Below are 24,501 nucleotides of genomic sequence, written 5' to 3' on the forward strand. Positions count from 1 at the left end.
ACATGTACTTTATCTGTATGTTTTGTCCTGAGAGCTGGATTAGAATGTTGAATCTAATCTTACTGAAAACACTGAAAATGTTGCATATTACAAAGCGTTATATTAACATTTAGAAAAAAAAATATTCTTGCATTCAGAAAAGTTTAAGCACAAATATATAATTGTTTACCACATTTTCCCGACATCATTGTAAATTAGTGCATACAGATCACAGAGTGGTTAATGCTTATCCTGATTCTGGGTTTTCACAGAGTAAGACATCTTAATCGTGGGCAACAAGATTTACAAATAATTGTACATTATACATACATGTATAGAGTCATTACACAATTTCCTGCAGAAGTGTACAATTGTGTACAAACATGCTCATTTTTCTAGGGAAGAGTGGATACACACATTCTGTGCAGTTTGGGAATCAGCTGAAATTGGGGTATAACTTTTCATGACATGCTAAAAAACTCATTTTGAATCCCAGTCCAGCCATAATTTTCTATGCGTAATGAGTCAGTTGTATGAATATGATGTCTTCTCTAGTAGCTTGTCTTTTTTTCCCCCCAAGACAGTCATTTCAGCTGGCAAATGTGCACAGAACAACCAAGAGTGTACAGCCCAAATGCTGGATGTAGAGGCTGAGTGAAATGGGAGTGGAACGTGTGCAAAAGGGTCATTTTCCCACAGGAGATGCTGTAGAAGGACAGAGTTCCGGCCACCCAGTCCAGATAGACTCCTACTCTGGAGGAGGGCGGAGAAGCGATGACACTTTCCTGTTTATTGTGGTAAGCTGAGGAGCTATTATTGGTGCAGCACAGAATCCAGGACTTATCATTAGCTCCAAGCCGACAAACCGCAGTGTCATCATTCCTGCCTATCTTTTTGTATGCCACTCCTATCTCAGCTCTATTTCCAGTCCACTCAACCTCCCAGTAACATTGACCAGAGAGACCCTGGCTACACAGGACTTGAGGCCAGGCGGTAAATTTCCCTGGGCCACCTGGTCTATACTGTCTCTCTCCCTCAAATGTCACCCTTCTGTTGCCGTCAGACAGAGACAGAACTGTATGCGGTGTTTTGGGATCCAGTGTAAGCTCACAGACGTCTAAACAGAGGAAAAAAGGTAAATACTGATTGTGATAATGGCATATCACATATTCCTATTACTTTACAGCAACAAACACCAATTCCAAAGACTATAGCACACAATAATACATTCAAAAGGACCAAGCCTTAGACATCATACCAGTCACAAATAATGTGTCTCATTTACAGGTAAAACACTGCAAAGCAAATTATTTGCTATGCCAGCTGCTCTAAGGTAAGTACACGGCTCAGAAAAGAGACTGAATAATATATTGAAGTGCCAAACATTAGATATGATACTGGCAAATCAGATCACACATGGGCAACATAAACAATGTAAAGTACTGAAGGGCAAACAAAAAATGCTGGTTATGTTTTTTATATTTTCTGAAAGACGTAGGTCAACGTTGTTAACTAGACCACTGCTATTTCACAAATCATTTCATTCATATGTCAAAATATTACACTAAAACAAAGTAATATACTTACTTCAAACTCAGTTTGAGGAAATTTTAATAATATTAAATGGGTGGAGCTGTTCAGTAAAAAATGACTTACACTTCCGTAACCCTAGTCCAATCCTGGACTCGTCGCTATGATCCACACTGTGGGAAAAACGGAAGGACAAACAGTCACTGAGGTCCAAGGCCAGGCAAAAAACCCCAGAAATTTACAATGAGTAAATGGTGAAAATGATATCAAAGAGAACAGGAGTCCAAGCATCTGAAAACACTCCCACCTAATCACTAAAGCCGACTTGCAGTTCATGACAAAACAGTACTGAGCAAATTCAACAGAAGGATTTTCAGCAAAATGCACGTTTAATATCAGCACATTCTCGGCTGTGCATGCTGATGACACTGATGCCTTGGGTATTGGAATTTGGTACAGAATGACAATACTCAAAAGTATTCATGCAATTTGGCCAGTACCAAAAAAGTATCAAAATTTGGTAGCCAGCCCTATTTAAAGTAGACAAATGTAAGGTTATCCATGCAGGAAGCAGAAATACAAGTACAAATATTTTGTGGGTTCCTCTGAAATAAAGGAAGCTGATTATGAGAAAGACCTCGGTGTGTATATTGATGCTTCCATGTCCCACTCTCACCAGTATTGGGAAGCAATTAAAAAGGGCAATAAGATGTTGGGTTACATCTCTATGTGTGTGGAGTTGAAGCTAAGATTATACAATTCCTTGGTTAAACCCCATCTAGAATATTGTGTGCAAGTTTGGTAACCATACCTTAAAAAGGACATGATCCAGGTACATAAGACTAACAGGTCTGTATGCTGTTCAACCAAATAGTTACTTTAATATTAATACTACGAGTTCAAATACAAGAACTCGTGGCCATAGGTGAAAATTAGCTGGAGAACATTTTAAACTGGATTTTAAAAAGCACTTCTTTACACAGCATCTAGTTAGTGTATGGAATAGTCTTCCTGCTAGTATAGCGGAAGCTAAAACCTTGAGTTTCTTTAAATGAGAGCTAGATGTGATTTTAACAACTCTGAGCTTTTAGCAAAGTTCTCCCCAAACTTGATGGGTAGAATGTCATCCTCTCATTTGTAAATTTCTTATGGTCTTGTGTTCCAAGAGTTCAGTTCCTTCAATTTTCCAACTACGTATCAGGTAGAGGGTCAGAGACCCAACATGCTATACAGTTCTCATCTTCTCACAGTCTGCCACACAAAAAACAAATTTTCTCACCTCATATTCTCAGATTCCATCTCTCCTCAGAATCTTAAGAGCACATCAAGAGCGCTACAAAAGTAGAACATACAGACTGATGTACCATTACCCTTTGAAGCTGATTTTGAGTAATAAATTTTGTATCCACAGCTGCACAGGCATCCACGTTTTGCTATTTATTATATATTGGCACTAATATGTTGTAATATTCACTGACAATATTATGCAGGAATATCTTTAATTGCATTGTGAATTACCTCCGTGTTATATCAGGACATATTTTAAAAATCATTTGATTCTTCACTGTTCCTAAAATGACAGATTCCATTTCATTACCTATGAAAGGACAAGCTACCATGCAGTCTCCCAAAATTTTACATTTATGACATGTATTGTCTAACAGCTTATCCTGATCAGGGCGACAGCTGGAAGGCCCTGTCGTTTGTAACTTTATCCGATCGCAAAAAGTACCGGTAGGAAACTGAAGCGAATAACTTTGGTTCCTAAGGTACGGGCAGAATGTTTCTATAATAGTACTACTACTAATACGTGTCAGGCGGCGCACAGCAGGACTTCTCAGTGAGGTATTTCAGTGAAAAGCGAATGTGGCGTCTCCTGCCTAGGACAGGGATGGGGGCAGATTCAGGCGGCTGAGCGAAGTTTCCAACAGGAACCAAAACACGGTAACCAAGGGACAAAGCATAGAGGCAAAGTCAACAACTGTGCAATTGCATGAAACCAGGAAGATAAAAAGGGATATAAAGTTCACGTTTGTGGTTTGTGGCAACAGCAGTGAGCATCGATTACTAGTTTACCCACATCAAACAATCTTTTTTTTAAACCAAAATCCTATAGGAATCCTATTGGAATATTTTTAAATACAAAAAATGAACCAGATCATATTGGATTTCATCTCCTATTGGATTTTTCCTTATAGAATTGTATTTCCTATTGGATTTTTGAAAAAAGAAAATCCTATTGGATTTTTCTTGCATGATTCTTGTAGGTTTCTAATAATGAATTGCATAAAATAACATCACAAAACAAAGTGTACTATTATTTTTAAATTTCATTAAAATGTTGAATGCTGTTCCTTTTAATAAAACCATGTTTATTTAGAATGTTAAAAAACACATTAACTCTGAAGTCGGCAGTCATAACATGTTTGTGAAATTCTATCCATAAACGCATCTCTAACAGCATACAGTATTGTTCAATCAGTTGGTTGGTAACAAAGCTATTAGGTGCAGATGCTGGGTTCTATAGAATGTGTGTGTGTGAGAGAGAAAGAGAGAGCGAGAGAGAGAGAGAGAGGAAATTATATATATTCTGCCAAAGACGATGGAGTTATAGTAATGAGGTGCCATTTTTCTAAGACGATATTATATGTGTGTGCACCTGTTACACACCTGTTCTAAACAAATTAAAGGTAATCTAAAAGACTGAAAATGAAGTAGTTTACTTACTGTATCGCTAGGGGATGCTGCCAAATTAATCAATCAACAGAGATCGACACAAATACATCAAAAGTATCTTGTACATCAAAATACTGGTGTGGAAGAATGTAATGCAAGTAATACAAGTGATTTGTAATTTGAAAACACAAAAATAGATGTAAAACTTGTACTTTGAATGAACACATGATGAATACTTGTACTATTGCAGCCCTGGTAATGTGTAATATTTACAAAATATACAGCTTGCCCTAACTTTAAACAGAATAATAACATTGTGTTTTCCATGTCTTATAGTGTTTTTGTGAAATGAAAAATGACTTTTGTAACATTAGTAGCATAATGAGAGCTCAATATACTGCACCTGCGGCAGCGGGCTGGGGCTGAGCTTTGGGGGGGATCGAGCACCAAACCGGCTTCTTTCCTTGGATTACTAATCATGGGAAAATGAAGTTCACAACGAGCCAGCCGGGTCCAACAGGTCTCATGCAATTTATTTTCATCTAGCCAAAGTCAGTGATAAGCTAAATTTAAAGGCCTGTAAGCCTGAAGATGAAGGTTCTTAAAATGTCTGAAATTAAATTAATATAATGACACTTTTTATTAAGATTTTAAGTATTTTAAATACATAAAGTGCAATCGCTTGGAGTACTTTGTTAAGAAATACACCAGATTTTTTTCTATCCAGCAACATACACATTACAAAATACTCAAAAGTAATTAAATATGTATTTTAAATACTTTTAATCGAAATACTGCCCATCTCTGCGAATCGGTTTTTTATTTGCTCACCTCCACATCTCTTGAGGCAGGTGAGAATTGGGCAGGGGGGCTTTTCTGCCTGTGACCACGGCCACATTCCCTTGGATCCGTAGTCATCCTGCATCCCCTTTCCAGCACCTCTAATGCCATAAGCAGTGGCTCTCTCACATGATGCAGCTCTTCAAGGTAACGATCATTTCAATCAAGTACTGGGTTAGAAGGGGGAGATACACTGGACTGAGAAATCTTTAACATTCATACGATGATAAAGATAAATAATGCAAGTGACTTTAAGATTTACTAACCTTTCTGGATCATTTTAATGTGTGTAACATACATAGCAAATATACTGAGAAAAGAATACAGTAATAATGGTAAGTTTTCTACTAGATGTACTTAAACGAACGATATTCATTTGTTACTCACTTAGGCTTCATTTTTGGTCGTCTTTCCCACGGACAATTTCTGAATTCTGCCTGGGAACTTGATTAAGCGAGCGAAACAGTCACTTGGTGAATTGTTTCCAACAATTTTCTATATGATTTTTTTCTCTTTTTTTTCGGTGGGGGGGGGGGGTGACCTTCACTGATTTTTATCAAATGAAGACAACTTCTTACTAAAAATTGTAAAACATATTTAGTAGTGATGGCCAAATGAAGCTTCACTAGTCATTAAACCATTTGCGACATTTTTGATCTCATTAGATTTGATCCCACTGGTTTAAAGAATAAAGCACAAACTATTGCTTTGAGCCTTTTTTGAACATTGAACACCATCTAGTGGGATAAAAAATATACTACAAATGGTTTGTGGCACTTCATTTGGCCACTACATTTTAGGTAACAATGCCCAATGGTGAAACCGCTCTGCTGACTACAGGATTTAAACTGGTGATCTTCTGATCACATGCACATGATCCTAACTTGCTGGGGGGGGTCACTGAAGGGAGCAAAAACATGTACTGTCTAGGGGGCCCAAGGACTGGATTGACAAATATTACTCTAAGTCACCTACATGTATCCTGTGACTGTAAATCTTATGCATGTTGCTTTGTACAAACTTTGCACCTTTCTTCCACTGGATGGTATATTAGGTTAGCCTGAAAAACCAGAAAAAAGGTCTGGTAGGATCCTGCCTGCCCTCTGTCTCTGTGTAGTTTGTGTGTTCTGCTTGTGTCACATTGGATTTGTTGTGGTACTTTGGTTTCCCCTGCATACCACTGATATGTTGTTTGGTTAATTTGCATATCAATATTTCTATATTGACTGTGTATCTGTGAGTGTGTATGCTCTGTGATAGACTGGCAGGTTGTACTCTGCTTTATGACCTGACATGGCAGGGATAAGAATAAATGGCTGACCGAGACTGGATTGCTCTTGTGTTACATGGAATATGGTAGCCCTGATTTCTGTAAACTATACAAGACTGACTCTGACAGATTTTTTGGGTAATATGGTATTCTAAACTTCTGCTGGCCTTCACTCATAGCACAATCATGTGACAGACTGAGTAATAAGGCCTTCATCAGATGGAACACAATATACCACACTTCTGCCAGCTGTGCTGCAGATGACTTTGTTTGACAGAGTCAAACTGCCCTGCCCCTGTGTTAGGTTGAATGTGGTACTTCACATATCTCCTGGCTCTGCTGGGGAGTGTGCGGTTACATCAGGATACAGAGGAGAGGAGACAACGGAAGATGTATAGCCTGCTGCAGATATACGGTCCTTCCTAGCAAATCCCTACCCCTCATTCACATCTTGAGCTACCGAATCTTGTTTTTATTGATATCATCAACTTGCAAGTAAATCTAAAACAGCAAACGACTATTCTTTTTCCCTTCATTTAATATAATTCATATTGTATGTTTACATTTTGTTACAAGCAGCATATGTTTAACTGTGCCTGTGTTTCTTTGCGGGAGTTTTTCACCTGCTCTTTCATTTTCCTGGGAGGCCTGACCAGGCTGAAGAAAAAGAGGCTGAGCTGGCGATGGAGGATAGAGATGCTCTGCTGGATATGGATTTTATGGGTGAGCAGCCGAGCACCGACTGCTACGGGAGCCTGCAGAACGGCGGCTTTATTCCCCACCGCTATGTGAGTACCTGATCTCCCCCCGGTGCTGGCTGACAGGCTTATCTAATGACGCAACTGCTTGCCTCTGATGCTTGCACAGCAGTTTGTCTGGGCTGCCTTGTGATACATACTGTGCTTCAAACTCTTGCACTGACTTTAGGGTCTTAATAGCAGCTGAGTAAGATGTCAGCTTGTATGAGTCAGCTTTACACTTTTAAGGTGAATGGAAGGAGATGCACTGATAAGGCACATTTTTTGCCATATTGGTCTACTGATAAGGTACATGCTTCCTACCTTCTTCCTCCACCAATATCAGATATGATTTTGTTGTTTTACTTTCTGCTCATTCACCATCGTTCGTTTGTTCTCTCTTTGCATTGTCTGACTGCTTTTTTCATTTCCAACATGGGTAATCATGCCGCAACGCAATAATGTTGCAATTGCAGTGCAGTTGCAATGGAGAAAACTGCAAACAGTAAGTAAAAATAATAAGTTTTAACGCTGGTGAATTATTTCCCGGATTAATTTGAAATGTTTCTTTGTTTCCAGCTAGCTGCTACTCACGAAGATGAATATGAGGAGCCTCTTTACATCCAGTGTGACAAGAATGATAGTTTACCCCCCCATCCCCATGGAAACTACTTCAGAGATGGGAGAACAAAAATAGGTAACATTTTTATTAAAACAACGGAAACACAATGATGTTGCTCAGTGATAAATTCTGTAGTCAGCTACTTTGAAGGCATCAGTGGTTATAAAATATGAGAGAGTGTAACGTATAATGTGTTGACCTCGTGCCAGACTTTGTGCTAGTGTGGGAAGTGCGGTCCCAGAGAAAGAGACGGTCCCGGGCCAAGGGGTGCGGCAAGAGTGTGGGCGATACTGAAGCTGGAGCTGAGGAGGGGGGCAGGTCAGAGCGACACAAGGCCCAGCTGGACCAATGGAGGGACAAATTCATCCGTAATTTGCAGAATGCCAGACTTTTTCTGGAAAAGGTCTTTCAATTACTTCATGCTTTTGCCATGTTACGCCACCATTCTGTTATGCTCTAGCTCTGTGTTTCTAATTAATTTATTTATTTGATGTATCATCATATTGCATTCATTTGGAAGTATAGTATGCAGCATAAATGAGTACACCCCCTCAAAGCAGATATATTTAGTTTCCCAAGCTATGGTGATTACAATTCACTGAAAGCCAACAAAATTAAAATGCATTAAACATGTACTGAACAGCATAGAAGGATATGTTGACAATATTTCTAAAATACTTCTATTTAACATAACTTAAATCCACTGTTGCAAAAATTAATGTACACCTTTAATTAAATTCTTAAAAAATGTAATATTCTAGTACTTAGGAAATCTATCATCACTTTCATTACTGCAGACATCCTTTTTGGCATGGCGTGTGCCAGTTCGTGGCATACTGTCATGACTATCCTGTGCCACTCTTGCAGGATGTGTCCTGGATGAGTCTTGTGATGTTCGAGGGCCAACTCTGTGAAACTTCCCAAAGTTCCCCACAGGTGTTCAGTGGGGTTATCGGATGACGTACTCGTCCGCTCCAACTTTCAATTTTGTGCTTACTTACGAAAGTGACCCTAGAAAAATGTTAGGGTTCATTGTCATGTTCAAATAGGTTACAGTCATCCAGAGTGTGGAGAAAAGGTGGCATCTTTTATTTCAGGATCTTGCAAAACATCTATGAATCCATGATGCCTTCAGCTCTCATACATCCCTATATAAGAAATTGCTTTACTGAGGAAACCATGTAACTCTGCATTATGTGATAACTTGATAAAATGTAACAAATTTATAGCCTGCATAAAATTTTATGTTGCAACATCAACCTATTATTATTATTATTATTATTATTATTGTCATCAACAACAGTGGATTTGAGTCTCTGCCATGGTTCCATGTGTGGAGTTTGCATGTTCTCCCCGTGTCATTGTGGGGTTTCCCCCAGGTACTTCAGTGCCCCCCACCCACAGTACAGTAAGTCTGCCCTGTGATGGGTTGGTGCCCCGTCCTGGGTTGTTTCGTACCTTCCACCCGTGGCTTCTGGTTTTAGCCCCAACCCTCCCAGCAACTCTGCATGGGACAAGCAGTTACAGTAAATGGAAGGAGGATAGTTATCATCATCATTATCATCATCATTATCATCATTATCATTACATTGTTCAAAAAAGAGCATCGGGTGACTTCTGTGTCTCTGTGACAGAATAGCAGGCTGAAGTTCAAATAAAGAACAACATAGAAGATAATGTGTGGGTCCCTCGTTAATTTATGAATGAGGTTACAAACTACTTTAGTTACGAAGGGTTTTGAGAAATACTTATTAGTCAACGAATGATCTTAAGTACAAGATATCTAACTACTTAGCATCACGCCCCTGAAATGCCCCAGAAAGCTTAATTTATCTAATGAAATTTTTTTGCATTTTGTCAAGTTATTGCAGAATGTGGTGTTATTAGATAATGGGTTGTTACAACACATTATGTAGTAACACTGCATTTTGTGATGAAAATTTGTTATATTTTGTCAAGTTATTACATGATACAGCATTATTGCATAATGCATTGTTACAAACCATTCACACCTCTGGTATCCAATCAAATCTGAAATGATTGATGTTAGTCTCATCTGACCAAAGGGCAGATTCCCAGAAGTCTTTACCTTAGTTGATGTGGTTTTTGGCAAAGGTTAAATGGAGCCATATTGTTCTTTGGCTTCTACAGCTACTGCCTATGTGGATGAGCACCATGGATTCCATTTCTGTGTGAGATGATCAGTTACTCCAGCTTGGCTTTTCACGACTTTTGATTTGGTGCCAGTTTCTGATGTGTCCTAAAAGCTTCAGGGTGTTTGCACATGTCTTTTGAATTTTTAAATCCATGATTTGGTTTAATACCAGTGATTTGTTAATCTTAATGTATTCTTATATGTCTTTTGGGCAATATCATGACTTTGTATGTCTCCAAACAGTTATCTCCCACATGGTTCCCTTGTCCCTTCCCAAGTCTGGAAGGCTTAAGTTCATTTAATTGAGGGTTAACCAGTTATACGTGTTTCACAGTTCAACAGACACGTCTACTGATCAAATACCGTTAACTAGTCTCAGCAGACAGATTGTGGACTTGTGCAGTTTCCTGGTGGGTTTACTCATTTTTGCAGTGACCTTCTATCACTTTGATAAAAAATATATATATATTTAGTTTTGTTCTGACATATTTCATTTGTAACTGAAGGACTAGTACAGTATTGACAGACGATATATATTTAACCCCAGAATATGTATTTCTAATGTATGAGGACAGATAGCTTAGTCTTTTAGCTTTCATAGTGGGTATACACATTTATGCTGTATACTGTAAGTATAATACAATGTTTCCAATTCTGTCATAGGAGGAGACTGTGATTGAGAAGAAAACCATCCACTATCTGAAGCTGAGTGCCCCCCGGGATGTATTAGTGTACTATGCTGAAGAGCTTTGCCTTAGAGCACCCCTTCAGGTTAAGGCTCTTACTGCGCAGTCAATCAAGTCACCCAGTTTTATTGCAGCAAGTATTTATATAACACATTCTTTTTTTCAGGCCCAGCCAAATCCAGACCACAACACATCAGATCAGATGATTAAAAAATTATGTCTTCCAAACATCATGGCGGAGTACGTTCCTAACAAGCCAGTGAACTACTACACCTGTGCGTTTCGCAAATCCAAGATGGACAAGTGAGTAGACATGCAACGCTGCTTATTTACTAAATTAACAATGCCTGTGTGCTGCTAGGGGAAAGAAATGTTTCTGTGGTTGCACAGGTTCCTGGGTTCTGAGAATCACGGCACCTACTTTACTAACACACAGCGGCAGCGTATTGTGAGTAGCTTTCCTTAAGTGCGTTCACTTTTTCTGTTTCATTAGAAGCATTAGCACGCAGTTTTGGTGAATTTGCTTCTTTTGAAGATGGATGGAAAACATTATGTTCCCCTGTGCCTTTACTCTTGCCTATAGGTGTATGAGATTCTATCGCGCACAGCCTATGGCAAGCGAAAGTGGGCGGAAGTGGGCGTGGCACGGCTGCTGAATGAGGGGGCTCTCACTGCAGCATTCCCACTTCATGAGGTCAGAGGCATAATCTTCCCCTTCTTCCCATTCTTTCTCACCTATGATCTTACATTTTTGACGTCAGGATTCTAATTTGTATTCTATTTCCAGGGTCCATTTGACAGACCAGAACATGAGTTTCTGCCTGAAGAGTTGAACCAGCGGCAAGTTTTGTTCCACTACTGGGCCCACTGGTCCAAATGGTACAAATACCAGCCACTGGACCACATTCGAGAATACTTTGGAGAAAAAATTGCCATTTACTTTGCATGGCTGGGTAAGCAGATTTACATTAATCAGATGCTTCTCTCCAAAGTGACACACATGAGGCAGATACCTAGAACACAACAGTACAATGGTCACAGAACCAATTATGCATAGGCGTGGCTGGGCTGAGGTTCACATGACTAGTAAAAAGTCCAAGTTAGCATTGGTGCTATACAGGTCATTACAAAAGACAAAACCTAACAAAAGATCCATTCAATAGCATCTTAGGGTACAGACTAGTTAAGAGATAGAAGAAAGCAGGACAGTTGGGTCTGTAGGTGTTTCCAGAAAGCTGAGAGGGATTCTGCTGGCAGGATGTGGATGGGTAACTTGTTTCAGAAGAACCACACACAATCTGCCTAACTATACGTTTTCACTTGGTGTAAGATGTCTAGGCTGCATCGGCTCATTGTACAGTAAGTAGAGGGTAAGATGCAGTGTGGGTCCCCAGGGGCTGAATGGAGATGGTTGCTCTTTTGTTGATCTGAGCTTCTACAGGGAGTCAATGAAGAAAGGCGAGAGGTGTCATCTGCAAATGCTTTAGTAGATTAAATACCAGGTATGCTATCGCATTTTGAATCATCCGCAAAAGTTGGACAGCACAAGCTGGTACCCCTATCAATAAGTATTTGCAGTAGTCTGACTGAGATGACGAGTGCCTGAATTAGGAAATGAGCTGCATATTCTGACAAGTAAAGCCCAATCTTTCCAATGTCATACAGAGGATATGGATATCTGGTCATCTATCATTACCTCTACTGTATGTTAGTAGGCAGATCTTGATGGAGACATTCTCCACTGTATCAAAAACTGCAGAAAGCTCTAGCAAGATAACTGTGAGCAATGAGGCTACTTGAGACTGCTTAAATGCAGTTGGAAATGTACCAATTGTATTGATCAAGTGAGTGAGTGTAGGAGAAAGTGTAGGAGAGGTAGCTTGAAGGAGAAATGGTCCGGGGGACAGGTGGTGGATTTACGAGAAGCTCAGAGACCTCAGAATTAGAAGAGTGAGGGAGAATGATCAGCAGTCAGAGTGGCAGGTGGGGATAGGGGCTGAATGGGGTGTCTATAGCTTGCATGTCTGAGGGGTGGTGATGGTGATGCTGCAGAGTGTATCAGCAGCTTTGTTAGCATGAAGAGAACAGAAGTTCTCAGGAGAAGGGCAGAGGAGACAAAGAAGCAAGTGGGGTAGGCAGTGAAAGCTACAGCTGAAGTGATAAAGTAAAAGGGCGACAAGTAGGTTATCTGTGATACAGTTACACATCAGGATAACATGCAGTTTGCTTCTAACTGTGAGTTATAGTGCAGAACTAGCTCAGGATAAATTAGGTCGGCAAGGTCAGGTAATTGGTAGCCTGTGGTTTACCAAGATGGATATTCAGGATGACGAGCAGCAAGCCATTGTTGGGAGTAGCTGACAGCAGGATATCAAGCGGCCTGTGGACCTGGAAGACAAATGACATTGTAGAATTTATATTCATTTAGCAGACACCTTAATCTAAAGCAACATGCAATTAAAAAAGCAGGACCAGCCATATCCTGGGGGGTTAAATGCCTTTTTTGAGGACCCAACAGTGTAATCACTCTGTCATGCACAGGATTTAAACCTCCAACCTTCTGATAACAGGCATGGGGCCCTTACCTGCAGAGCCACATATGGTGTCAGGGTTTAACAGCATTAGCATTAGCAATAGCAACGGCATGATACTCAAATGTAGGCATTACACAGAGTGAAGAGAGTTATTGGAAATTAGCAAACTTCTCCTCCCTCCACTTATCCTGAACAGAGATTGTGGGAGAAAGGGTAGGAGTATCACTGTCTTCAGGGCAGATCCAAGTTTCTGCAAGTACCAAGATGTGAAGTACTGAGTACATAGCAAGGGCGTGGATGAAGTCAGCTTCATTGACAGCAGTCTGACAGTTCTAGAGTCCTACATGAGGGGGGGTGACAAAGGAAATTGTCTGAAACAATCAACAGGGTTGCATTTCTTCCAGTGAAGAGAGTGTAAGGTGCATTGGGAGCAGACAGCAGGAATGTATTGGGAGCATATAAAGGGAAGAATGAGACTGAGAATGGAGAGAGATGATCCTTAGGTGGTCAAAAGCTTTCCTGTAGGTTTGCTGGTCTTTACAAAAGCAGGTGCTTTACACAGAAGACCTACTGATAATGAGCTAAGCTAAGTGCTCGCAGCTAAGGGCAACAGTCATAATTAACAAAACAACGGGAGAGTGGGAACCCTGTGTAGACACAAAGCAATGCTCACCTGAATGAAGGACTAATTGCTAATTAGCATCACTATGTCACATGGACTAGGGAAACCAACTGCTAGCAAACACCCATCCATCCATCCATCCATCCATCCATTATCTGGGGTTCGGGGCGTGGGGGTAGCAGCTTCAGGAGAGACACCCAGACCTCCCTCTCCCCAGCTAACCCCACCAGCTCCTCAGGGAGGACGCCGAGGCGTTCCCAGGCCAGCCGAGAGATATAATCCCTCCAGCGAGTCCTGGGTCTGCCCCGGGGCCTCCTCCCTGTAGGACAGGCACGGAAAACCTCTCCGTGTAGCCGCCCAGGAGGCATCCGCACCAGATGTCCAAACCACCTCAACTGGCTCCTTTCGACGTGAAGAAGCAGCGGTTCTACTCTGAGACCCTCCCGGATATTCAAACTTCTCACCCTATCCCTAAGGGAGAGCCCAGACACCCTGCAGAGAAACCTCATTTCGGCCACCTGTATTCGCGATCTCATTTTTTCGGTCATTACCCATAGCTCATGACCATAGGTGAGGGTAGGAACGAAGATGGACGAATAGATCGAGAGCTTTGCTTTTCGGCTCAGTTCTTTCTTAGCCACGACGAACCGGTTAAGCGCCTGCAAAACTATAGACACCGCTCCGATTCGTCTATTCAGCTCCCGATCTCGCCTACCCTCACTCGTGAACAAGACCCCGAGATACTTGAACTCCTCCACTTGAGGCAGTATGTCCCAGAGCACGCTGGAGATCCCCAGCAGATGAAGCCAACAGGACGACATTGTCTGCAAAAAGCAGCGAGGCAATCCTGAGGCCACCAAACTGGACACCCACAACACCCTGGCTGCGCCTAGAAATCCTGTCCATAAATATTATAAACATGATCGATGACAAAGGGCAGCCCTGGCAGAGCCCAACCCGCACTGGGAACACGTCCGACTTATTACCGGCAATGCGGACCAAGCTTCTGCTCCGTTCATACAGGGACCGAATCGCCCACAATAGCGGACCCTGGACCCCATACTCCCGAAGCACCCCCCACAGAGCACCTCGGGGAACCCGGTCGTAAGCCTTTTCCAAATCCATAAAACACATGCCAATCCAGCAGCACTGTCCCTGACCTCCACGCACTGTTCAGAAGGCGTGTCAGCCACGACAGCCCCACAACATCCAGAGCCTTCAGGTACTCTGGGCGGATCTCGTCCACCCCCGGGGCCCGGTCACCACATAGATCTTTAACCACCCTGGCCACCTCAGCCCCAGTGATGGGCAAGCCCCCCCCCCCAGCACCCTCGGGCTCTGTGCCCTCAGATGTCTCAAAGCAGTGTGCGTAGATGTATCTGAGGCAGGGTTGAGGAGGTCCTCAAAGTATTCCTTCCACCTCCGGGTGATGTCCCCAGGTGAGGTCAACAGCATCCCCTCCGCACTATAAATAGTGGGAACCACGAGCTGCTTCCCGCTCCTGATATTCCGGATGGTTTGCCAGAACCTTTTTGAGGCCGACCGAAAGTCACTTTCCATGGCCTCACCGAACTCCTCCCACGCCCGGGTTTTTGCTTCTGCGACTGCCTGAGCCGCGTTCCGCCTCGCCTGCCGGTACCCGTCAGCTGCCTCCGGAGACCCCCGGTAATTCCCGGTAAGCCTCCTTCTTCAGCCTGACGGCCCCCCTCACCTCTGCCCTCTGGTGTCCACCATCGGGTTCGAGGGTTACTGCCTCTACTGGCACCGACCGCCTTGCAGCCACAGCTCCGTACGGCCGCTTCCACTTATCCACCAAACACATACAGTACTCCTGTCAGGACAGATGCTTGCCTCAATAGCTGATCTGTTTCAGAAAAACACTAAAAATACGGATAAGATGCAGGTCTTTTTTGTCTTGGGTGGCAGTTGTATTTATTTGACATTATTTCTCCCAGTTTTTGCCAGCGTCTTTGTCTGTCCTCTCTGTCTCTCTATGTCTCATCTTATCTGTTCATCTCTTTATTTTTCTGTCTACACTGGCAGGTTTCTACACAGCCTGGCTTCTTCCAGCAGCAGTAGTTGGGACGCTTGTGTTCCTGTCAGGAATCATATCGATGGGGACCAATACCCCAGCGTGAGTTTCCAGCCATTTCGGTATCGCATAGCTATTCATTTTTACGTCACTGCTTTGTGGGAAATTTGTCATGATTATCGTTGTGGATGCTGTTATCCTTGTTTATGGTCTCACAGTTCAAAAGCAGTGCACCTCTATTGATGTTTCGACTGTGATCTTTTGCCGTGATATCCATTAACAAGGACATCCCCGGGTTGAGGAATAGTGGGTGCATTATAGCACTATGGAGATTTTCAAAATGGATAGCAGGATATAGTGCATAGAACAATATATTCTGAGCATCAATATTTCCATTAATATAATTCTCAGGGTGTGGTCAGTTTAACTTAGTGACTTTTAGATAGTAGCTAGGAAAGTTCTCTGCTGTTTCTATTTACTGTTTACGTAGTTTCAAGTTTCACGTGTTACTTGTCACACACGCAATCATACACTATGCTGCTGTGTAGTAAAGTGATTTTCCACCTGGTTCCTGGATTGTGCTTGTGGAAAAAGGTAATACAAAGAAAACAACAAAATTGTAGAAAATATGATAAAAAAAAAATAAGAACAAAATAATAGAATCGTTGCAAAAGAGACAAGAAAAATAGCAGTCTGTCAACAGCTGGAAAAGATGCGCGATGACAGTGGATTGGTAAAGTGCATAAAGTTAAGTGACTTGTTAGCTATGGAAGTCCTCATTCGGAATAGAAACATCTCAATGCCCTAGTCATGCACAAGTAGAATAGTCAAACAAAGGTTTACTGTCATATCAGCCATGTACAATACACAGAGAAATGAAATAGCATTCCTCCTGAACCCAGTCATAACAGGACAGACATTACAGTGGTAAATGCAGTAATTGTACAATTACAGTACAATTGCAGGAACTGTACAAGGGAGACAGAGGGAAGACTAGTACCTATATTTCATACCTAATATATCAAACAGCACATTAGACAAACAATGAAAAGCCACAATGCATAACGCCTGAAACAGTGAATGAAAGTCTTGCCCATGGACTAATTTCCCTGTGTTGTGTAGAAAGCCTGTTCATTGTGTGTCTAATGTTTGTCTCATGATGACTCAGTTCATGTCTGCTCTGAGTTGGATGTGAACTGGAGTAATTGTCTGCATTAGGCTCAGTCTTCCATGTCAGTATCATAAGAGCAAAATACAACCATTTACCTACAGCTCTGATATAGGTTTCTGTTTTTTTACTGTTGTGATTAACTACTGCTGATAATCTTCTTTTCCTTATTACATACTATCAGTGGTCTGTTTACCCTTTTTTGTTGTTGGAAGGTTCCCGCCATATCTGTATATTTTTAATAATCTATGCTATATTTCTGTTTATTCCTGCAGGGAGGAGATCTGCAGCAGCGGGGGGCATTATCTCATGTGTGCCCTCTGTGACACCTGCCACACCTGGAACTTGTCAGACACTTGTCTCATGGCAAAGGTATGCAGGCGTTAATGCAAGCTTATGCAGCGTGTATTTTTTTTCTGCTGCCATTTCTGTTAATGATAGTAAAGCGAAAGAGGTCTTTTCATACTTTCCAAGCTCTGCCGTCTCTTGTGTAGATGGGCTACCTTTTTGACCACCCAGGCACAGTCTTCTTCAGTGTTTTCATGTCCTTCTGGGCTGTCACCTTCCTGGAATACTGGAAGCGCAAGAATGCTACCCTAGCATACCACTGGGACTGCAGGGATTTCCACGAGGAAGAGGTATATAGGCCCTAGTCATTCTTTTCTATTAATTGCAGTCACTGTGTACAACATGTGAATTATTATAACTGTGTAGTTCCTGTGTGTGTATTTACCCCCATTCAGGAGCGTCCTAGGGCAGAGTTTGCAGCTATGGCACCTGCAATGGAGAACAACCCCGTGACTGGTGTAAAGGAGCCCTACTTCCCAAAGAGAGCACGACTCTCCCGCATGTTGACGGGCTCCATGGTCATCGTGGTGATGGTGGGGCTTTAACAGCTTATTAGAAGGGGGGGAGGGGGGGTTAGGTTTATATTTCAGGAAGGGAGAGAGCAGGGACAAGGTAGAGGGGGGTTGAGTGGGTAACAGTGGGCTGAAAATCCCCTTCTCTGTTGACACTTTTCACCAAAATTTGGCTTCCATTTTTTAAAACAGGCTAATAAAATCTGTATTTGTTATGTGCATCTGGTAGTTTCGTTGGATCTTCAGGTTTCTCTTGTACAAAATGTTCTAAAAAATTGATTTTAAAGAGATCTGGTTATGTGGAAGCCATTGATATGCTGGTTCTTGGTTATTCTGATACCTAGGGCAATGATTCTCAAACATTTTTATCCCATGGCACACCATGATGATGGAATTCCCAAGGCTTTTTTTCCACTCAAAATATTGACCTATATACCCTCATTAATGTAGAATATACTGTATTAGAATGTATATAGAAGTTATATTGCATCTCAAATAGACTCAAAGTCACAATAAAAATGACTCAAAATCACATTTTTATAAAAATAAATCTAGTTTTTATTTTTCATTATGAATAACTAGTGTTGTGACAAAATCATGTTAGCAAAACCATATTTTTAAATTAGGCTTAGTAACATGAATCAACAAACCAATGAAAAAAATAATCACAGTCAGCTTACACCTTTAATTGCGATTGATCACACCATTAAAATTATGGCTGGGAAATTCATCACATTAACACATAGCATTTATTTTATCCTGTAATTTCTTTTATCAAATTAACGCATACATCATTCTGGTACCCAAATGAGAGAATAGTATGAGCAAAGATTTTTAATGGAGACTTACAATATTCCTTCCTAATTGTAAACAACGGGAGAGTTCAGGTTATGACATTGCCTAATATCCCAGAATTCAAAGCTTTTTGGTAGTGTCTCACAGGGAAGCTGATATTACCTGATTTATTTTATTTTAAAGAATTGCCAGATGGAGGCATTCATTGGATAAAAATATCATGGTTTGGACTATTTGCTTTATTTAATGAAAGCTTATACCTTAAAACCTTAAGATCTTTCATGTCATTAAGTGCACCTTCAATGATTGTTACGCTTCTGCCATTTGCTAAATAGGTTTTAGATTTTAGATTAATCATGCAGTTGGGGTTAGATAGTGTTTCGAGCCTTTTGAGTGCATGTGATCATAGGTTCATGTAGTGTATGATTATTCAATGCCTTTTTGAAAGTGCTAAAATTCAACTTGTTTGCAAGCAGTATTTTTGTTGGGAATGTACATCACAAGTTCAAGAAACTATTAAATGTTAAACTATGAGCCATTCTCACAAACTCGAGAATTTACAAAAAAAGAAGTTACAATGAAATACATGATTTGTTTTTCGGGTTGAGCAATTGATAACCTTAAATATCTTTGCTCATACTATTCTCTAATTTGGGGTTAAAAATACTGCATCCATTAATGCAATAAAAGAAATAATGATGAATTATGACTTCAAAATTAACGCATAATGCTGACAGGCTTAATAAAAACTTTGTACAGCATTTACATTACATACAGCATATTTGCATTATGTTAACCTTCTGATTTGGCTGAATAAGGAATTCCATGTTAGGACAGAATTCCATGTTAGGACAGAATTCCATGTTAGGACAGAATTCTATGGCATTCCAGGCCCACACTGTTTGAGAACCTCTGACCTAGTGACAGTCTGACCTCTGAAAAAAGTTGCATGGTATATTAACTCATGTGTATACACTGTATAAACAGATCCAGATTAATAGCTTGTTGGCCACTTTCCCTGCAGCTGTCTGTAGTTATGATTTTCCTGGTGACTGTCATCATGTACCGCATCATAGTCAGTGGAATGATAAACCATAAAGAAACTGCTGTTCTGCGAACTCAGGTAGGTCATGTGAAACAGTGGTAGCTATTCACCTCATCCCCGCATAATCTCTTCTTACATATTTGCTTGGTGCACTCTCTGTTTGTTACCATCGATGTTTATGGGGCTGGTCTAGGTGTGTCTTCTCTACTCTAAGTGTGTCCTTCTGTCTGAATCTGTTTTTTTGCGCATGTGGGTGTGTGGCACCTTCAGGCGGGTAACATTGCCAACATCTCCAGCAGCATGGTGAACCTGGCACTGATCCTGCTGATGGGGCAGGTTTACACTGCCATGGCCGAGCAGCTAACTAAGTGGGGTAAGAACCTTTCCACTATTATGTAAAATGCCATTCACTGTAGAGAATATTTAATGATAGGAGCTGCATACATCCTAGGAACGGTATCATCATGATACAAAAGGCTTCATACACTTGGCTGGTGTCTTCACTGTAAGGTTAGGAGATTAAGAAAATCCATATTTCTAAGCCAAAATAAAGCAAAAATGTCCACCTTATTCAGAGACATTGAATTTTTTTTTTTTTACAGAAATGCACAGAACCCAGACGGACTATGAGGATGCATTCACCTTCAAAGTATTCATCTTCCAATTTGTGAATTTCTACTCTTCCCCATTCTATGTGGCATTCTTTAAGGGAAGGTGAGTTAACTCCCCATGCTGCTGAACTGAATACAAGCTGAACAAATGGACACCATATAGCCACATGATATAACCCATTTTGAACAAGTTGCCATACCATTTAACTCCATGAAGTTACTTAAGGGAGTCTATTTCACTGAATGAAATTTCAGAAACTTCATAGCCAGTCTAAGCCTATAATATACTACACTGTAAAATACTCTTAGAAACATTATACTAGGCACCAGCAATACATGCAGACCTGTAAGAAAGAAAATTAATCTGAACCAAAGAATTCATTGATAAAATCCTACATTTTTATTACACATATTGTCCAAAGTGATTTACAAGTTCAGCAAATAGCATTGTGTAAACCTGCTGTCAAAGAGTTGACTAGGCTGAGCTTACAATGAATACCCAGGTATAAGTGTAAGCAAAGCAAGACCCTAAGAAGACTACTCAAGGGCCAGTGAGTGCAGCATAAGAGCAACCAAAGAAGAATCAGGTTAGCAGGGAGTCTGATGACCAGATGTGGTTTGGCAGCTCATTCCACTCTGGGGGAACCACACAAGAGAAGCCTCAGGAGTGACACTTCTAAAATGGTGGAGGGAGCTCCAGACAGTGTTGGTTTGCTGACTGAAGGCTGCGAGATGGGACATTGGTCTGAAGGAGCCTTTTGATGGAGATGGGTATCTGTTCATTAATGGACCTGTAGCTAGCACCAAGGACTCGAATTTGATACAAATGCCAATAGGGAGCCAGTGAAGAGAGACATGAAGGGGTGTAACATGAGAATTCTTGGACTGCGTGAATATCTGCTGCTGCTGCGCTTTGAATCATCTGCAATGGTCTGATTGCACAAGCTGGTAGACTTGCTAGTATATAGTTGCAGTAGTTAAGCCGTGTGGTGATAAGTGCATGGAATAGAAGCTGAGCTGCAAACTGATATAGAAAAAGCCTGATCTTCCTGATGTTAAACAAGTCTGCAAGATTGGGAGACCACTGTTATGTGCTTGGCAAAGAACAGTTGGTCATCTGTCATTGTCCCTAGGTTCCTAGAAGACCTTGAAGGAGACAGTGTGGATGATCCAACCTGAACAGTGATGTCAAGGTGGATGATAGGGCTGGGAGGGAAGACAAGAAGCTCCATTTTGGAGAAGCTGAGATAGAAGTGATAGTCCCTCATCCAGGCTGTAGTGTCAGAAGAGGATTGCACCAAGGACAGAGCCTTGGGGAACACCTATTGTTACCTGATGTGATTTAGACACCATTGCATCCCAAGTCAATTGGAATGATCTGTCTGACAGATACAAGTCAAACCAGCACAGAGCACCGCCTGTGCAGGCTACATCAGCATCAAGAGAGGAGAAATCCTATAGAGATGGCTGGGAGGTGTAGACTGAAGCAGTGAAGCATGTGGAGAAGAGAGCGAAGGTTACGATGGAAGGAAGTTCGAGGAGGGGTGGCTGAAGGCAGGGTAGGGAGTAACAATGTGAACTGAACAAAGAAGCGATCAGAAACATGAAAAGGGCTAACAAGCACGTTGTTAGGGGTATGGTTTGGTGTATGGATGAGGATTGATCTTTATTTTATCCCCAAAAATCAATCCCAATAATTAATGTCCAGCCTTATCAGTAGGAGTGCAGAGCTGGCTCAGGCTTAATGAGGATAACAGCATGAGGAAGTCAGAAGCCTGGGCTTTATCAGGAGAGATGTTCAAGTCCCCAAGAATGACAAGTGGTGAGCTATCATCTGGGATGGCTGACAGAATCAAATCCAATTCTTCAATAAAGTTGCCTAGCAGGCGATAAATAATAATACACAGTCTGGCAGGGTTGATGATGGTAAGAGTATGGTGTTCAAATAGAGGATAAAGTTCCAAGTATTGGAAATCAACAAACCAGTCCTCCCTCCCGGCCCAGTAAGACAAGGAGTGTGGGAGAAAGAGAAGACAGCAGATAGTCCAGCAAGAGAAGTGCTAGTCTCTGGACAGATCCAGGTTTCAGTGAGAGCTAGGATGTGAAGTGCCGGATGCATATCAAGGGCAGGGATGAAGTTAGCCTTGTTCACAATGGAGTGGCAGTTCTACCATCTGATGTTGAGGGAGGTGGGACCAAAGAGTGTAGGGACATTGTATAGGTTATGAGGGTCGTGGATCTTGCTGGTATGATGGTGAGAAAAGCATGGGGGGCAGACAACGGGTAAATACTGGAAATCCGTACCGAAAAGTAAAGAGGGAAAGGGACAGTGCTACCCATGCTCAAACTGACAAGACAAAAAGAAAATTCCAAACAATACAGATGCTTTCCAGCTTTACAGAATGAAAGAGAACAGTCGACATCCAAGTGTTAATGTCGCTGGAGTGCTACTGTAGTGCAAGCTGAACTGTACCTATATTTAAATATGTAAAATATTATGAATATATTATCTTTAAGTAGCATATTGAATGACTTTATTTAAGAGTTTAAGTTTCCTATATTTATAAGTTTGTTTTTATCTTAAGATTCGTGGGATATCCTGGTCACTATGGAACCTTGTTTGGGATGAGAAATGAGGATGTAAGTTCAACTTTTTTGTTAATTCTGATTAAGTGCATATTAATAATACCATTAAACCTCTTCACAGTGTGTGTGCTTGCATGTGTGTGTGTGTGTGTGTGTATACAGGCAGTTCCCAGGTTATGGTCGAGATTCATTCCCTGAGTTTATCTTTAAGTTGAATTTTTAGGCAAATTGGAACAATAATAATGTAGTACATAATAATAGTATCAATAATACCGTAATAACAAAAATAACTACATACGGTACTGTAGTGTACCTCAAGCCGACAAAGCACTGAAGCTATGCAATGTTTTCATAAGCATTACAAAGTGGTGTGTATGTTAGTTGTTACGAACCATTGATTAACATAACATGGCTTTTGGCAGTAAATCAGGCGCTCTTCACCAGGGACTGCCTGTATATATGTATAACGTCTATCATTGATTCATTCATCTACCACAATACATTTGAATTGAAATATTTAAAAATGCTTCATGTCAAATATCTAAATGAATCATTGGCCCCAAGGCTATTTGATTACAGATATAGAGGGAACCATTTGAATTGATTCATTGACTATTCAAACCTTTCATTTCAACTTCACTGAAAAATATTTATAAATATCACCATGGAAACTTAATTACTTGATATAAGTGGAATACAAAGAAAGTCAGAACATTCAGAAAGAATCTAAGACCATTATTTTTTATTTTTATTATTAATCCATGAGAACACACCAGTCTAAAATTCTCAAAAGGCCAACTACTGAACTATATATAAAAAACAAACACATTAAAGGAAGTGCTACTTGATGGGGGTGGGGGTGTTGCTAATGGTGAAACCTGCTAAGTTTGCAGGCACAGATTAGCTGAATAATTGTTTCTTCTGTTATAAATAAAATATCTATCTGCAGGCCAGATTTAATAATGAATTTTAAACATGTCATGGGCTGGTAGTTTGAGACCTCTTCTAGGTGGTGAATGACTCACACAAAATTCATCTATTGCAATCATCTCCATTATTGTAGTAGGTTGACATATGTGATATTTCATGCATCTGTAAGGCTAACATTACTTTTTACTTAGCTAGCTAGTTAGCTACCTCAGGGTATTAATCACCACCGCTTGCAAAAATAATGACTTTTGTGCTACAAAACAGAGCCATTTCGCGGTCTGCACTAAAAATGGGCGAGTTTCCTGAAAGCACAGCACAAAGATTATCTAGTAGGGCCTCCTTAATGAATCTTAATAAGCCTTCCCCTGCCGTTCTAAGTTTTGAAAATTTGCATGCTGGCACTGTTTTTGCATCTACCTGCAAAATGTGAACATGAAAGCACACAACCCAAATGTAGGTATACCTTTATTTTACCCACAAAAATCAACCATGATGTTACAGATCAGTGCATTGAATCACCACCTTAATAATCAATTCATCATGATGCATCGATGTTTCTTTACACCCCTATTGTGTATCTATGTGCCTGTATACCAAACAGCCATAACATTAAAACCACCTGCCTAATATTGTGTAGGCCCCCCTCGGGACACCAAAACAGTTCTGACCCATCGAGGAATGGACTCAACAAGACCTTTGTAGGTATCCTGTGGTATTGGGCACCAACACATTGGCAGCAGATTCTTTAAGTTCTGTAATTTCCCCTAACAATATGTTCCTCAAACCATTCCTGAACAATTTTTGTAGTGACAGACCTCGACTT

General features: G+C 40.9%; 2 protein-coding genes across 7 annotated transcripts in view; one reads left to right on the plus strand and one right to left on the minus strand.

Annotated features, from left to right (window-relative positions):
* Window positions 1–142: 142 nt before the first annotated feature.
* On the minus strand, window positions 143–3,226 carry LOC111853935 (stonustoxin subunit beta-like). Of its 2 annotated transcripts, none has more exons than XM_023831390.2 (4): window positions 3,107–3,226; window positions 2,789–2,842; window positions 1,636–1,682; window positions 143–1,096 (listed from the first exon to the last, which is right to left on the minus strand). In XM_023831390.2, the coding sequence occupies exons 2-4, from the start codon at window positions 2,806–2,808 to the stop codon at window positions 564–566; spliced, it is 600 nt and encodes a 199-aa protein (XP_023687158.1). In that variant the 5' UTR covers window positions 2,809–2,842; window positions 3,107–3,226; the 3' UTR covers window positions 143–563. The 2 variants fall into 2 exon arrangements, with proteins under 2 accessions (XP_023687158.1, XP_023687157.1); XM_023831389.2 differs by having other exon boundaries at window positions 3,028–3,169.
* The window catches only part of ano11 (anoctamin 11), a 32,282-nt gene continuing 8,822 nt past the window's right edge, over window positions 1,042–24,501 (plus strand). The window contains exons 1-18 of one of the 5 annotated variants that reach the window (XM_023831387.2): window positions 1,042–1,114; window positions 1,267–1,312; window positions 6,942–7,083; window positions 7,612–7,729; window positions 7,864–8,057; window positions 10,473–10,580; window positions 10,662–10,798; window positions 10,886–10,943; window positions 11,079–11,189; window positions 11,283–11,448; window positions 15,695–15,785; window positions 17,127–17,223; window positions 17,346–17,489; window positions 17,595–17,732; window positions 19,531–19,629; window positions 19,822–19,924; window positions 20,154–20,265; window positions 22,748–22,802. In XM_023831387.2, coding sequence (XP_023687155.1) covers window positions 1,296–1,312; window positions 6,942–7,083; window positions 7,612–7,729; window positions 7,864–8,057; window positions 10,473–10,580; window positions 10,662–10,798; window positions 10,886–10,943; window positions 11,079–11,189; window positions 11,283–11,448; window positions 15,695–15,785; window positions 17,127–17,223; window positions 17,346–17,489; window positions 17,595–17,732; window positions 19,531–19,629; window positions 19,822–19,924; window positions 20,154–20,265; window positions 22,748–22,802 — 1,890 coding nt within the window. In that variant the 5' untranslated portion in view covers window positions 1,042–1,114; window positions 1,267–1,295. The other 4 variants (XM_072702276.1, XM_072702275.1, XM_072702277.1 and 1 more) reach the window with 4 other exon arrangements.

Source organism: Paramormyrops kingsleyae, chromosome 18, assembly GCF_048594095.1.
Source record: "Paramormyrops kingsleyae isolate MSU_618 chromosome 18, PKINGS_0.4, whole genome shotgun sequence".
In the NCBI taxonomy this organism is placed as follows: domain Eukaryota; kingdom Metazoa; phylum Chordata; class Actinopteri; order Osteoglossiformes; family Mormyridae; genus Paramormyrops; species Paramormyrops kingsleyae.

Coding starts and splice junctions, on each gene's coding strand:
- LOC111853935 (XM_023831390.2), bottom strand. CDS start 2,808: ATGGAATCTGAGAATATGAG. Junction 1,683..2,788: donor ATGGAATCTGAGAATATGAG/GTGAGAAAATTT, acceptor TTTTTCCCACAG/TGTGGATCATAGCGACGAGT. Junction 1,097..1,635: donor TGGACTAGGGTTACGGAAGT/GTAAGTCATTTT, acceptor TCCTCTGTTTAG/ACGTCTGTGAGCTTACACTG.